Here is a 16,515-nt window from a genome sequence, read left to right as displayed (position 1 = left end):
GAGGCAACGTGTTTGTGTGCGTGTATCGGTGTACATTTCTTCCTCAGTTTATGCTTTCAGTAAGGTCAGTCGGTGCACGGCTTGCGTGTTTTCATTAGCTGGCATTCATTTAGAAAATGAGAGAAGACAATGCAGGGAGCTGAATGAGCAACAGGTGTAGCTCTCAGTTAAAACCAATTTGTTGCTATCAGTGAGCGCAGCACCGCCTAGAGCAGCGGTTTTGTTGAAACCTCATAGATTCTTAAGAAAAACAAAAAAAAAGCCTCTGCCAGATTGTGGAACGGCACCTTAAACAGCGAGCTTGTTTAATTGTTGTGTTGGGTGGCGGCTGGAAGCTGTCGTCCAATCCCAGCAGGGAACAAAGCCAACATTGTTATCGCCGGCGCACAGGCCCCTTTCGCCAGTATACCTGCTTTCGCTTAGTTTCTGCAAGAAAAAGAGGTGGAGAGGGTTGAGGCTGGATGACAATGACAAATCAAACCAGTTAGATTTTCTCCATACTTTTTTTTATTTTTTTCGTCAGCTGTGCCGTGTTCCCTTCAGCTCAGTCGAACGCAGCGGCATTAAGCTGCTGCTGCTATGATTAAGCACTATATTTCTCTTATCAAGAAGAGAATAGCAAGGGAAGCTTTCCCTCCGTCTCTTACGGTTCATCGTTCACTTTTTCCCCCTCCCTTTGCTACTTCTCTGGTTTCTCATTTATGTGCCAATATGGCTGCACTCGACTGACTCAGACTGCTGCCTGATAACGCTGGTGGCAGAAGGTAGGCTGCTGGAGCTGTGGGGCTCACACTGATTAGAAAATGGGAGTAAAAGTTTTTTTTTTCTTTATTGGTTTCATTTGTATGATATTTGAATAGAGTTGTAGAAACTACAGGTTCACAGTTTTCAACACATTTTAATCAATTTCGGTCACATACAGCCTTTGTCCTGGATTTATTTTCATAAACATGTGAAGCTTTGTCTCTGAGATTTTTTTGAAAGAAAGAGTTTGTCTTAAGAAATGGCGACCGCTACTTGTGCAGCCGTTTGATTAAAAAAATTATGATATATACTAATAATATGTCTAACATCAAACTTTAAACACTTTTTAATTCAACAATATTCATTATGTTGCAATGGATGTTAACTTACTTAAAGCTGGGTTATGTCACTTTTTTACATATTTATTAAAACGGTCATCATGTTGTGAGAATATTAGATAAGACAGATAATATGCAAAAAGATCAATTTCCTATACCTCTTCCCAGAGCTACTGTCTAGTACATGCACCGCTCCAGGGCAAAACCAACCAATCACAGTCAGGAGGAGGGACTCAGAGCTGTCAATCAACCTCATGTAGAGAAACAGCTTACCATTACAGGAAAACCTTTTATCCACCATCAATGGTGGCCATGCTAACTAGCATTAGCATTCACAACAGGCTCTGCTGACAGGGAGAAGCTGCAGCATAGCAGAGAGAAAGAGGGTGCATACACAAGGGTGATTGACAGCACTATGACCCTCATCCTGGCTCTGATTGTTTTTTTTCTGACTGAGCCGAACAAATGATCTGTTATTTTTTATACTGTCAGGAGATAGCGACAGTTCTAAAAAGTATGTTAGAAATTACTTTTCTCATAAAACTTGCCTACTCCAGCTATCTGATGTTATGTGATTTTAGTATCTCATCCCACGGCTCTATTTACCTTCTCACCTCAGCTGCTTGCATGGATCAGGTGGGCCGTATGGTTTGGAGGGACAGTGTGTCTCCATAAAACAACAGGACGCTGGCTCAGAACCCTGGTGTAGAGAAAACAGAGTACAAGCTCCCCGTCCCCTTCACCTTCTGCTAAAGAGATGAAAAGTCACTTTGTTGGACACTTCTTAGCCTTAATAGTGCTAAAAGACACACTGGAGTTGTAAATGTTTTCATTAATGCTGCAGTGTGTGGGCTGTAGGGAAATCTAGCCACACAAATAGAAAATAGCCTTTAAATCCCAATTTAAAGGCTATTTAAATTGCCTTTAAATTTAAAGGCAATTTAAATTGCCTTTAAATTGTATTGTCAGCTGACAATACAGCTGACAATACAGCTGTATTGTCAGACAATACAGCTGACAATACAGCTGTATTGTCAATACAGCTGACAATACAGTCAGCTGTATTGTCAGCTGACTGTATTGCTGACAATACAGTCAGCAATGACTGTATTGCTCTAGGGCATGTGGTTAATTTGTCCCATAATTACTCTATTACACAAACCAGCAGTCTGACTGGGAAAAGGTGGCGGAATACAGAATTTAAATCTAAAACAAAAAGAAACAAAAATCCAGTGTAAAGTTATGTTCTGCGTATAAAAATATTTCATTTATGCAAGTGAACAAAATTGTTTTATTTTCTTATTTTATGGATAAAAAAAATTAAAACAATAAAAATAGGTTATTTGTTAGAAGGGAAAACATTTTTGCCTTTTTTATGTACATTTTAGATAAAGTTTGAAAAGTTATGCTCTCAGTACCACAACACATTTCTGTAATTTCTTTCCTGTGAGTTGCCAGATAAAGTTGCCTAAAAGACAGGATTTTCTTTTTTCCGCTTTTTTTTCTAGCACTATTCTCCCCTCCCCTACCTGTTGCTGTACACTGTCAGCTAGCAGAAAGAAGGCTAATAAAGGTTTTATTTTGTTTTGTTATGTTGCTGCCTTTCACGTGTACAAAAAAAACACCAATTCAAGCAATTGAAAATACTCTACCAGCCTCAACATTAAAATAAATGATCACAGCAGGTTGTGTTTCTCTTTTGCTCTCATGATATCTCTTTAAAGGTATCATGTTGCTTCTTTTTCTTCTTTTTTTGTTATTTTTTTTCTCGTTATCATTTCTTCAGCCTGGTGGAGCAGTGAAATGGCCCATTGTAAAAGAGCAGCCTGTGTGTGCCTGAGACATTAGCTGCTGATTTAGTGGGACATTAGCTTGATGGATGGCGGCGCAGAAAACTCCCAACAACAGATGATTTGCATGCCGAGAAACTTCTAGCCCGAGACCAAACAACATTCAACTCCACTGCTTATGCTGATTATTTTACTTTTTAATCCAGAATATATTGTTAAATCTCTCCAAAGCATTGCAGAAATAAATCACCCCTCGCCTTACGTGGAAAAATGGAGATAATAATACAAAAAAAAAAAAACCTCTAAGAACTGGGTGAAATCTTTGGCAAAGCACTTTATCTAGACTAACACTGTTGTGCCTAAAATAATTTACTCTGTGCAGATATATTGATTATGTATTCTCGTTAATAGCTCGCTCATGGTGACAGCATGTAGAGTGACTCTGTAAAGCCAGCTATGATTCATTCTTTTTCTAAATGTCTGTTCATCATTTTTAGGTTGAGACGTTTCACATTTGGACAATTATTTCCTCTTGTTTTAGAAGCTGTGCACCTGGGCGAATTTTTGCTCTACATTTTATTTTTACTTTTGACCACTTCCCATGATGTGTAACCATGGCAACAGAGTATTATGTTTTGTTTTGTTTTTTACCTTGATGCAGCTGATTAGAATCTCAAAAGCTTAAATAATACTCTATGATCTCTTACTCAACGTCTTCCTGCTTTCTAAACATACTGATAGAAATTCAAAGAAGCAAAAGCAAATGAGGTGGATTACCACTGCTTGCGACCAATGTGTGTCAGCCAGGACATGTTTCTGCTAAATTCAGTTGTTAGCATATCATGAGTTGTGATGCTGTCATACAGCAACAGTGTCTGGAGTGCAGCATCTCCATCCACAATGACTCTTTGGAGACATTTCGATGGTATGAGCTGCAGCAATATTTCATCAAATGAAAAAAAATAGAATTAAACATAATTTTACAAATATTAAATAGAAGGAGCATTACAGACTTAATTTAGTTTTATTTTTAAAACTTTTTCTGTGTATTTTGAACGTTTTTAACTGCAGTACTCACATCAGAGCGGGAGACTAGCCTTCACCAGCTGGCTGCAGCACAGATCTGTATGTTTGTGTGTTCCAGGTACTTCATTAGTACTTTACCAGGAGGTGGACTTTTTGAGAGGTTTATTATTAATCTATCTAATTCATCCCATTAATCACTTTATCTCTGCCAACACGACAGTCATCCCCACTTCACCACTTCACCCACACACCGCTCCAGTCCTTCATTTCCATCTAGTACACACTACTTCCACTGTTTATTCTCGCACTCACTCGTACATCCTTTCTGCCTCCACTTGACGTGCTCACACACCCTCACACACATCTTCATCATAATGTCTGTCCTCCTCTGTCTCTTTTGAAGTCACTCTTGATTCTTTTTTTTTTCGTCCTCTCTCTTGTTCGTCCTGAATCAAAGTGTGATCCATAGTGGATGGGCCTTTCATTAGCAGCGGAATAATGTTAGGAGGAAAAATGAAGCCGTCTCTCTGAACACATTAGTTATCATTGAGAAGACCTCCCTCTGTCTGACACGTCTCTCTGTGTCACTGTGTGATACTTTAGAGGATTATGATGTGTTTATGCTTTAAACCTCTGTCCTGTCCTCAGTCATCGTTGTTGTTTTTTGTTTTTTTAAATCTTATTCCTACTCTGTCTTCTTCTGCTGCTGGATTTTCTAATAAAGCCCCAGCTGAATGTTTTAGACCCGTCTTTTTCTTCCCAAAGAGATGACTCTGGTCATTATCTGCCGTGGAGCTTTCCTCTCTCTCAGGTCTCACTAAAATGATTTGTTGATGCTGGGATTTTTTACTAGCTTAAGGTGGAACTGTGGGGATTAAAATAAATACCAAGAGGCCGTTTAGCTCAGATCCAGCGTACATGTTGCTGCCTTGCTGAGAGTACTTGTACATAGTTAGCTTTTATTCACATTTTGTCACATTAAAACCATAAAAATACATTTGTTTTATTAGGGATATAAAATTTCACCATGTTCTGGGAAGCTGAATACAAATGTATGCATCACCTTCTAGATTTTTATTCCTAACAATGTAGAAATTCAGTTTGTTGCCTTGCAGCCAGAAACTCTTATTTATGAAGGGGAAAGGTTGTGCCATCCTTAGCTGTTAGCAATAACCACAATCAGCTGTTGCATCAATTTTGCTCATCTTCCTTTGATAAATGATATTAATTTAGCCCGTTTGGAGGAAATTTGAGCATAAATAACATACTTAAGGACATGTAAGAGCATCTTAATCAGATTTAAGTCTGAATTTTGACTCCAATCACTCTAAAACTTTTTATTTTGATTTTCTCTAATTGTCTTTGCCAGTGGAAACCGTACTTTCTAATGCTTTCAATCAATAATTTCCTGGGTGTTTTACCTTTAGGGTTGACTCTTTTTGCTCTTTTTCACACAGTGATAGTTTGTTTTATTGGCTTTTTCAAATTTATAAATGAAAAAAACAATTTTTGAACACAGGTTATTTTTGCCACAAAAAAAAAAAAAAGAAAATCTAATTTGTTTGATCTGAAACATTTAAACGTGCCAAGAAATATACAGAAAATTTCACTTAGGGGTGCAAAATTAGTTTCTCACAAAATTGCAGCCATCCAGCAAATAGATTCCTGATCACTGTAAAAAGAGACATGGGACCACTTAAACCTGCAGCTCCGTTTTGAACACGAGGACATGTTTAACGGGAACACCAAAAACGAAATGAGGCAGAAAGCAGATGTAATCACGTCCTGGATGTTATTGTTTTCTACACAGATTAACCCCATTGCCAGAAATGGTCAATTTTGTAAAACTAAACGAGTCTGCTTTTTGCAGTCTGCTAAACTTAGACATAATTACAGTGTTTGCCATCTGCCTGCGTTACCTGATACTTGTTCACCATCTGTTTAGTCACTACTACGCATCTCGACACAATCAGACAGAAGAGCTATTTACCGGAAGGCAAGGCAGATTTATATTTGTATTTACAGTTGGCAGGTTTATACTTCAGATACTTGTAGGAAGATTCAGTGTTAAGCCAATGTGGATGTAAAGTTTATGGCTCTTTTTTTTTTTTTTTTCCTACATTGGTAATGTAAACCGCAAAGGTTTTCCAAGTTAAGATAAACATGAGGGGCTGAAAAGGAGGAAGTTCCCTTGGCTCGTTTCTTCATTTCCTGTTTGACGTTGATGCAGAAGTAGAGAGAAAGAAACAAAGTTACTGAGGCAAAAACTGAACTGTTAACAGTGGTTGTGTAACGACTGCTTTGTTTTGTGCTCTCAGCGTGGAGCCAGCGAACCGGCACAGTCTGAACATCTGAAAAGCTCCAACATGAAGCGAGAAGAGTACGCATGTCCTGAAGGGAATGATTAGATGCTAAATCCAACTTTTAGCATTTTGGTTCAAGTTGCTTCTGTTATGAAGAAACTTGAGTTTCAATGAAAAGTCAGCTTTGACCTTCTTTAGTCAAAAAAAGGAAAAAAAATGATTAGCACATTTATTTATTCTAATTGTGGAATTAAGTGGAGTTTAATGCATTGTATTCAATTAGATTCATAAGAAGATGAAAGCTGCTGTTAATGTTGCTGAAGGAGCCTGTTCATCTTTTACATTCAAGTAGTACAGAAAGAAATGAATTTATGGTTTATTATATCTATCTGGGAGGGGTGAGAAGAAATATCGACACCGTTCTTAGAATAAAGGACCAAAAGGCCATCAGTCTCGTTCAAATCTCTATTTTCATCACTTTTTTCAGTCCAAAAGAAACAAAACTGGAATGAAATGGATTAAAACAGTTTAATCCTGAATAGCCTGTTGACATTTAGTCTGCAGTCTCTTTTGGAGGTTTGTCCTTTTTGCAAGGACCATAGTTAGACATGTTGTGTCCAAGTATTTCTCATTTATCACAGTCCTTTTGCTACTCTTATTATATTTTTATTATTATTCAAAAGTAAAAGCACATTTTGCTTTTGTGCAAAATGTGATGGTCATAGACATAGACTTTTTTTAATCTAAATTGCAGTATTGACTCCCTCAAAAACTAAAAGGATGTTAAAATTTAATCTGCATCTGAAGACTTTTTTTTTCTTCTTCTTCTCAAACCAGAGAACTGTAGGATGAAACGAAATGTTTACAGATTTTATCTTATGGATTAAGAACTTCAATCTGTCCCATATCTCTGTTACTTCTCCTTGTATGCATACATTGATTTTAGCATCACAGTTTTTTGTGTTTTCTTTCCCATTCGAAATCAACTACAACTTCACATTAATCTGGTCGATCTTCAGTTTTCAGAATTGGAATCATTAGAATCAGCCTTTATTGTCATTGTACAAAAGTGGAATTAATTTCAGTACAGCCCATCCAAAGAACAACAACAACAAGAAAGACAAACAACATAAGACATGAGTAGACGGGCGCCTGAGGCTGCAGCCATCATTGGAGTTTTACTAAGAACCATTTTGCTCCTCTCCTTCTCTTCTGTCTTTATCCAGTCAAAACGACCATCCTGAACTACCAGAGCCCCACCACCGGGCTCTTCCCCGTGAAGACATTCTCTGACATAAAGGAGGCAAAGGTCCGGGACTCTCTGTACTGCGCTGCCTGTGCCTGGGCCCTGGGCATGGCATACCGGTTAGTCAATCTCTCCAACACGGGTTATGTTTCGTCATTTGAATCTTTATTTAAATGATGAGGCTGTTTTATGATTTGAAAAGCCTCCTGATTTTGTCACTGCTTATAGCTGATGATATATTTGAAATCTTGTGCTTATTTTTGGGGCTGTTTTCATGACTAATTTAGCTAATTAATGAGGTGCTTCGTAATTATGGTAATACTGCATGATTACTTGGCAGAGCTGGACCGCGTGTAATTGTGGAATATCTGTCACCACACACACGCATACACACACACTCGCACACAGGTGATTGTGTGTCTCATTTTCCTGGCTGCTGTTTTATGAGCAAAGCCTCTCTTGATTGCAATAGTTTATGGTTTTATTTTGTGTTTAATTGAACCGAAACCTTCATGAAGTAATGAAACTGAGTGTAATCTCCTCCACATGTCAGTCCCTGGATAGCAACTTAAAGAAAAACATATAATGCTTTGCAAAAATAATCATACCCTTTGAACTTTAAGCATTAAACATGTTCGACATTTTAGCTTCTTGAGATTTTTTGTTATTCAAAAATACTTTATTGATCCCAAAGGGAAATTATACATTGCAACTCGTATATTAATTCAAAATTCTTCAGAGTTATTGTTGATGATGACGGCTGTAGGCAGGAAGAAAACTCTGCCATCACCTTCATTTTTTAACTTCACTATCATCAGATTCACATCAGGCCACAACGCAACGCTCATAAAACCTCTGAGTCAAGCTGGAAAAATTCAAAGATTACTTTATGGCTAAATCTGCCAGGAGTATGAATAATTTAGGACTTAGCTGTGAGTCCAGCTGTTCTCTTGAGGTCCTGGAGGTTTGTTAGAGAATATTATAGAACAAACAGCAAAAAAAAAATAAATAAATAAATTTGTGGCGAAGCTTAAAATCCATGTCAGGTTATAAAACAAAAGTTGAAATTAATGGTTGAAGCATAAAATGATTCAGGGCTGTTTACAAAACACAATATGTTAAAAAAAGAGAAATAAACGGCTAATATGTCTTCAGATTTTAAAACGAGTGCTATGTTAGCATTTCACTCAAGTTCTAAAAAAATCCTCTCTCTATCAGCTTCCCTTATTTGATTAATTCCTCACTGATTAGTGTCTTGAGAAAAGGGCATTTCCCTGAAGAGTGAATGAAAAAAAAAGACAGAGAAAAAACAGAAAACTATGGAGAAAGGAAGACATGATGATGCTGGGACTAAAATGGTTTGCAGTTGAGGAACAGGCTGGAAGACAGGAGGAATATCAGGGAGGGGTAAGGTCAGCAGAAAGAGTGTGTGAGGAGATAAGAGGCGTAGCCAGGAAAAACAAGGGATGGGAAGGAAAAGCGAGCGAGGAAATTAGATTGTGGGGGAAGACGGAGTGAAAGAGAGGGGTAAAAATAGAGTGTACTCCAGTGATGTGACCAGCGGCACATCCCAGTCATCAGTCATGGCTGCCTCCTATTAGAATTGTCACTGGGATTTAATTAAGATGATTCTCATCTGACAGGCTTGGCTTGTGCCATTACTTACTTCAGAGTCAGCTGCCGCATGTGTGTCTGAGCGAGTGTGAGACACTCGGGGATCTGATGAGTGGCTGGAATTACTACAACCCCTGATCTAAGTGCACATGATTTCAGCTCTTCCTTTGACCTTTATGCTAATGTTTTATATATGTACTGCTGGGGTAGTTGTAGTTTTGCTACTGTCAAAACTCTCCCTTAATTTTCTAAGTAATCATAAAATGGTAAGTGCTGAGTAAAGGTTCAATGTATTTGTCCAACAAGATGGACAGTCGTCTCTACTTTACATATTTCCTCTCCAGCCTGATGCAATAAGCAATGAATTGATTAATTTTATAATAAATTGATCATTTCCATTTACATGGTCGTTTTTCCTCATGTTTGTATATTTTACTACCAAAGTCTGGATGACAAAAGTCTTCATAAAGTAAATAAACTATTTTTGTTCTAGTGTTTAAAAGCTTTTTATCTTTGAGTGGCGTTCTTGCATTGTTATGCCAATACTGTTAAATTACTTGAAAATGGTCTCAGAACACTGATATTATCATTTATCGCAATAACTTCTGACAACTTATCGTAACAGGCCTGTTCCCTCTTTTCCCATAGCATGAAAATGTTTTTAAATACTCAAGAGATGAGCAGAAATCTTGCCAAGAGTGTCTTGTTTCTATTTATTCATCACTAAATACTGATCTATAATTGTGCTACTCATGCTGACATCATGTTGGAGTAGCTCTGTTATGCTTGTTCTTTGTAGACTTTTGTTTTTGGACAATCATTCCCTGTGGTTTTAGATGCTGTGCAGCTGGAATAATATTTTTAGTCTTACTTCTTTTACTTTTAGACATTTGCTATGATGCGTTTTGGCAGCCAGGAGTTTCTTTTGATACAACCGGGAACAGCTTCTTAGCATGTCAGAAGTTGAAGTAATACCTGAACTTTGACCTCGAATCCCAGGTGTTACGTCAGTCTGCGTTTTTTTTCCATCAGTATGTGCACATGGTCCCGGCCTGTAGCCACGGCGCTCTGCACCCCCACTGAGGGTCTGCAGCAATCTGCCAGGTTTAGTGGTGAAACAGTGATTGGTGAACGGCATTAGTGAATTTTTATTTAAAAAAGAACAAACAGTGCATGGAACTAGCTGCCAATCAGGGTGTTAATACAGAGAATTCAGTGCTGAACAAATCAAGAGCTTATTAGATGAGTGGCAAGTCAGGTGAAACACATGGTGATGAAGAGAAACTAAACACAAATGCACAAAGAAAAAAAAATGCAGGAATAAACCAAGAAATGAATACAAAGGAATAAAATATATGGCAAGACCTATTGAGCAATAATTAGTACAGGGAGATGAACAGGATAAAGCAACACTTTAACTCAGGTGAAAACATGCTAGAACATGAAAGGGAAAAATCTAAAAGAAAAAAAAACAGTAAGGATTTTTTTCCCCCAGATGACAAAAGCTAAAATAATGTTGCTACAGTACCATGGTTTTGTTCAGACCATGCCTATACAAAAAATAATGTTTTTGTACTGAAGCTGGTTGAAATCTTAAGGGTGAAGGGAATAAATAGCTTTTTATGTCTTGAAGGGTTTTTAAATTTATATGTTTTTTCATGTTAATATCAACGCTATGAGGCTTGACGTTAAAAAGTGGCTCCATTACACTTTAAATTTGACTAATGTGAATTTGATTGAGAACTGTCGTTGTTCTTGATCATTTCTGTCCAAGAAAACTACTAGTCTATAAACCAATAGATGGATGCACAGCTAATTTTTAGCCATTTTTCAGCTTCTTATTTGCTTTCCATTTTTTCTTTCCATTTAAAGTGTGGGTAGCCTTACGGCCCCATTGCCAGCAAAACCAACATGGGGAAATGTACATCTGGTCATAGGAGGCCACATTCAAACACCGGTCAGTCATCTGTAACATCCAAGTGTCTAAAATATCACCTGGATGCAAAATGTCTCATTTATTCATAGGAATGACAACACATTTATAATTACACAAACAATCCTTCCCTTTATGAAATGGGCGATTTGTTTACAATCTAAAAACAAATGTAGGCATGTTGTAAAATAATGTATGAATAAAGTACAGCATTTTATTCCACCATTAACAGAAATTCCACACTCACAAAACGTCTTCACATTTCTGAAACGATCCATTGTCCAACAAAAACAACTGTGATGATGACAAGAGATGTACGACTATCTTCATCATCTGGAACTCAGATGATGACATGGTGTAGGCAGTGTTATGGTAAAATGATCTCAGAACAATGATATTATCGTTTATCGCAATAACTTCTGCGACAATTTATCATGACAGGCTTTGGCCCTATTCTTCCACAGCCTGAAAAGTTTTTAAATACTCAAGAGATGAGCAGAAATGATGCAAAGTGTCTTGTATCTATTGCTTTGCTGTCAGTAGAATGTGGTCAGATGCTATAATTAACAATTTGACTTTTGAAGTTCTACTGATACATGCTAATTAAGCCTCTCTTAGGTCTATTTATGTGAGAATGGAATAATAACTGTTCTGTTAGAGACCAGCAGTTCCCTTGTTTCATTCTTGTCCTGTGTGAACAGCGCTGTTAAAGTTCTCTTCCCTCACTGTGCAGGCGCATCGATGATGATCTGGGCCGCACGCACGAGTTGGAGCATTCTGCCATCAAGTGCATGAGAGGGATCCTCTACTGCTACATGAGGCAGGCAGATAAGGTGAGTCTGTTCCAGCATCTGCTCTTGAATTGCATGTTTTCATCAGGAAAGCCTGCAGTTACTCACAGTTTCCAATCAGAAGTGCGTTTCCACGCAGATCGCCTCTTTAAAGCAGCGGAGGCATCTTGCTCCCTTTGTTCCTATTCCCGCAAATGACAACAGGAAGCGGATGGATGCTTCAGTCCTCAGGGCTTAATAACACACTATTCTTTAATTACCTCGGACTTTTGCTCTGAACGGGAACATTTCATGCCACGTCTGCAGAAAACGTAATGAACACGCTTTGCCTTATGCAGCCAAACTAGGGCCAAGTGGATCTTCTGGATGTTATTGTTGGTCTTCATGAGCAGCATCTTTTCAGAGTGTGTGTTCTGTTGCTGCGTACGCGTGTGTTTGTATGTACTCTGAGAAAGCCGCTCTGCTTCATCTCGTCTCGACCTTCACGACCTAATTCAGAGAAGAGCTTTCCTGTGTCTTAATTACAAAGCTGCGTTTACACAGTTAATTACACAAAGCGGCGTTCGCCATGGCCCCGTCTCCAGCACTTAAGGACTACATGGAGGTTTTATTGAAGATGTGACACAGGCCGTGTGCTGGGCAAAATAACCCCGCGACCAGGCTCCGATGTCTGTCTTTAGGGCGGTTCATGTCTTTTTCTTTACAATCACATGAAACATTGAATTGTATTATTATTCACAACAAATAACTGTTGTACACTCAGATTACCAAAATAAAATGGATAAACTGGATACACTCTAGACAGGTTGCCAGGGAAACACAAATGATACACTAGACATATAATTAGGGATACATGATATATTGGCGCCAACATCAGTATTGGCTGATATTAGTCATTATTTAACATATCTGAATCAATCCAATAAGTAAAACTGAGTTAGCAGTGGGGTCATTATTTTCAAAATGTCAAAGTAGGATTGTAAAATATTTACATATCATTGATAAATATCTGCTATCAGCTGTCAATATTGGCTCAGATCTTTATGTCGGTTCATCCCTACATTACAACCATGCACACAGACTCATACCTAATGGCAAATCTGGCAAACCAAGTTACCCAACAGTCATGTTTTTAGATTATGGCAAGAACCTGGAGTACCCGGAGAGAACCTGGAGAGAACCCAGGGGGAACATGCAGACTCCATGCAGAAAGACCCCAGACCCAGGATTCGATTCTTGAACTTTCTGGCTGCCAGGCAACAGGGATACAAGCTGTGCTACTGTACCTTTAAATCCCATTAACATCACTTGTTTCAGATCATTCCCATTACAGTGGGGTATTAGAAAGAATCCCTGGGGGCTAAACTCAACTTTTGATTGTGCTTTGTAGCAATTATAACAAACTTTTCAAGAGTGGAGCCAGTTGACATTTTGGCTTCACTGGTTTGAGATTCAGGTGGTCCACTGAACAAAGAAAAAAGCATCTTTTATGGAAATATGTGCAGCAGAACTCATTGGGCTCTCTATGCACACTTATGTTTATATCCTTTTTGCTGTGGGACGGCAAGAAGTGGAGCAGTTCCAGGAAAAGTAGGACAGAGGGTCTCGACTATGACCCAACTACGTAGCAACACGGAGGCAGAAAAGAATGGGAAACGGTAGAGCGCCAAACAAAAGATGGGATGTCTGCAAAAGAAAAGATAAAGATACAAAGAGCAAAAGGATGATGAATGAAAACAGTAGGGTGCATGATAGAAGGCTGAAAAGGAAGACTTGAGGAGAGAAAAAATCAAGGAGAAAGGCAGAAAGGCTTCAGGACTGAGATGGCAGAGAGAGAGAGAGAGGAGGGAGAAAAGGAAAACAAATGAGGAAAAAAATGGGACAAAAGGCCAATTATTTATAACTGCATGACAGGACTGGCAGCACAGCTGTGATTTAGCATGGAGCTGAGTCGATGCAGCAAACACACACAAAGCCACCAACAAACCACCGAACAAAACAACGTAGCCAAGAAACCGTGGAGGGCTTATTGCAAACCATGTTACAGATTGGGTGACCTGAATGTGACCCTTATCTGCCACAGAGCAGGATGCAGTCCGCCCCACACAGCAGCCGTTTACGGTTGTTCCTCATGGGACGAGCATGTTGACTCTGAAATAAAAGATTATGTTCAATATGTGTCACTGGCACAGTTAGAGCCGCTTCTGCCGCAACGCCGGATGTGATTTAAGACTTAAAGCGCCGGCAACGAACGGTGACAGGTTCCAGGACCGCACTGTGCTTTGCAGAAGTATTCATTTTACATTTGATCACATCAGAATCACTAGCTGTAATGTATCCCAATGAGATTTCAACACAAAGTACTCTGAACGGTGTGCATTTGTGTTCAGTCCCCCTGAGTCAGCACTTTGTGAAACCACCTTTTGCTGCAGACAAAAGGATGTCTTCTGTTTATTTGTCTACAAGCTTTGTATGCCTACAGAGCGAAATTTTACTGTATTTTTTCTTAGCCCAGTTTCTTTTTCTGGTTATGTCTCCGATCACCCTCCCAGAACATGATTCTGCTACCACCAGGCGTCGCTTTGGGAACGGTGTGTTCAGGATGATGTCTAGTGATGGTTTTCATACATATGTAACTTTTTTTGATCCTCCACAGTTACCATCCATGGTTCCTTCAAGGTTTGCAGTTTAGGTTTGCAGTCGTTCCATACTCTTTCCATTTTCAGATGACTGAACAGAGCTGTGTGACATATTCAAAACTTTTCATTTACTTTTATAACCTAAACCTGCTTTTATCGCTGTTCCTTTGTGTTCATGTTGCTCTTTGTTCACTAAAGTTCTCTAATTACAGGAAAATATGGCTTTTCACTGACGTTAAATCACAGAAATGTAAACTATGTTTATGGGGTAAAGTGTGTGACCCGTGTATGAAGGAGTTGGTACTCAACATGGTCATCGGGTCAAATCCCTATTCTATCACAACCCTCCTTCCTGTCAACTTACAATCAAATAAAAGCCACTTGAACCAAAAATCCATAAAAAAAAAAAAATAATAATTGATTTCTTCTAAAAGCAGTTGATTGCTGTTGATTTTAGTTAGGAGGTTAAAAAATTAGGTGAACACAGCACCTCTTGATGGCTACTGTAAAAACATAAATTAAAAACTAGCAATTTATTTCCACTTTTTACTTGTTGTCCATCTGTGACATAACATCCACCAGATTTTGTGGTTGTAATGTGAAGAAATGAGGAACGTTTGAGATTGAGGAAAGGATCGAGAATGCTTTTGTAAGGCACCATATATTCACCTTATCTATCTTCCCGTGGACGGTTTCTTCCTCACCTTTTGAAAGTTGTTACCGTGTTGAAGTCAAAAGCAACGAAAGAAATCGGTGCCTTTATCTTCCTCTGCACCATCTTCACCCTCACCTGCCCGTCTTATCTCGCCCATCTGCGCCTGTGTTCATCTCTCTGTCAGGTGGAGGAGTTTAAAAATGATCCCAGCCCCTCCAAGTGTCTCCACTCCGTCTTCAACGTGGACACCGGCGACGAGGTTTACACTTACGGCGACTATCACCACCTACAGGTGAGTCGGCGAACAGCCAACTGCAGAAAGGAGGCAGCTTATCTTATTTTTGCTACATTCTGAATATTCAGATTAATGACGATGGGGGGGCAGAAAAAGTTCACTTTCAGATCATAAGTTAGGACGGGTAAACCTTGTTAAAGATGAAACGGCGTGAATAAATTAGCAAATAAATGACACATTATAAAGTATTAGTTGTGCAGCCTTTCTCTGTCTCTCTCTCTCCATGAGAGGCGAATGTGCTTTAAACTGGCACTCAGACAGTTTATTCTTCTGTCAATGGTATTGAAAGAGGTCAATTTGGAGCGCTGCATTTGGATGGAGCCTGTACTTCCAGTGAAGCGAGTCCAATACAGGTGAGAGAGCCAGAAATTGAAAAATCAAATGAGGCTGCAAAGTTGCCAGGCTGCGACAAAGACGCTGAAAAATCAACGAGAGCGTATAGAAGTGAAGGATTTGCTCTTCACATTAAGTCCTTTGCTGTTGTTTCTTTTCTTTCACTTTATTATTGATGATGTCTCGGTGTCACTTCTTCTAGCTAACAGAAAAGCCACATCTTGGTTTCTTTTTTTGTTTTTTTGCAGTATGCAATGGTTTTTGGCTGAACTGTCAGATTTGAGAATAGCACGCAGAAAATGACAGTCATTTCTCTAATGGTACTTCACTTTCAACCTCTTCTGTCGTCGCTGTAGATCGATGCAGTTTCTCTGTTCCTGCTGTACCTGGTGGAGATGATCTGCTCCGGTCTCCAGATCATTTACAACACCGACGAGGTAAACAAGACACCAGAAAGCACAAAAAAATAAAATAAAACAAACAAACAAACAAAAAAAAAAACATAAAGCAATTAGAAGCTGGTCCAAACATTTTATAACCATGTTGTTAAGTAATTACATATTCAGTATTAATACATTTCCTCATTTAGGTTTGTTTTCCATCCAGTGAACTTCTCTGCTTGATTTATTTATATATGAATTTTAATGGAATTTGAAAATGTGCTTAAATGGACAAAGCTATAGAAAACCCTGCACACTAATCTAAACTATTCAAACGTTATATGTACACATTGTGAAACAAGACACCAGTCGAGTAAAATGGATAATTATGGATCAAATTATTTCTACATTTGTAATAGCAGAGCGAT

At 38.7% G+C, this 16,515-nt stretch overlaps 1 protein-coding gene across 2 annotated transcripts in view; it reads left to right on the top strand.

Annotated features, from left to right (window-relative positions):
- Nucleotides 1-16,515, top strand: part of phkb (phosphorylase kinase, beta) — a 111,308-nt gene that overhangs the window by 12,776 nt on the left and 82,017 nt on the right. For both annotated transcript variants that reach the window (XM_014983726.2, XM_014983724.2), the window contains 4 exons: nucleotides 7,428-7,566; nucleotides 11,728-11,827; nucleotides 15,264-15,371; nucleotides 16,064-16,144. In XM_014983726.2, the coding sequence (XP_014839212.2) occupies nucleotides 7,428-7,566; nucleotides 11,728-11,827; nucleotides 15,264-15,371; nucleotides 16,064-16,144 (428 nt within the window). The remainder of the gene's footprint in view (nucleotides 1-7,427; nucleotides 7,567-11,727; nucleotides 11,828-15,263; nucleotides 15,372-16,063; nucleotides 16,145-16,515) is intronic.

Source organism: Poecilia mexicana, unplaced genomic scaffold (genome assembly GCF_051168715.1).
Source record: "Poecilia mexicana isolate PSO_F unplaced genomic scaffold, ASM5116871v1 scaffold_3, whole genome shotgun sequence".
In the NCBI taxonomy this organism is placed as follows: domain Eukaryota; kingdom Metazoa; phylum Chordata; class Actinopteri; order Cyprinodontiformes; family Poeciliidae; genus Poecilia; species Poecilia mexicana.
This window is presented reverse-complemented; position numbering and strand designations above follow the sequence as displayed.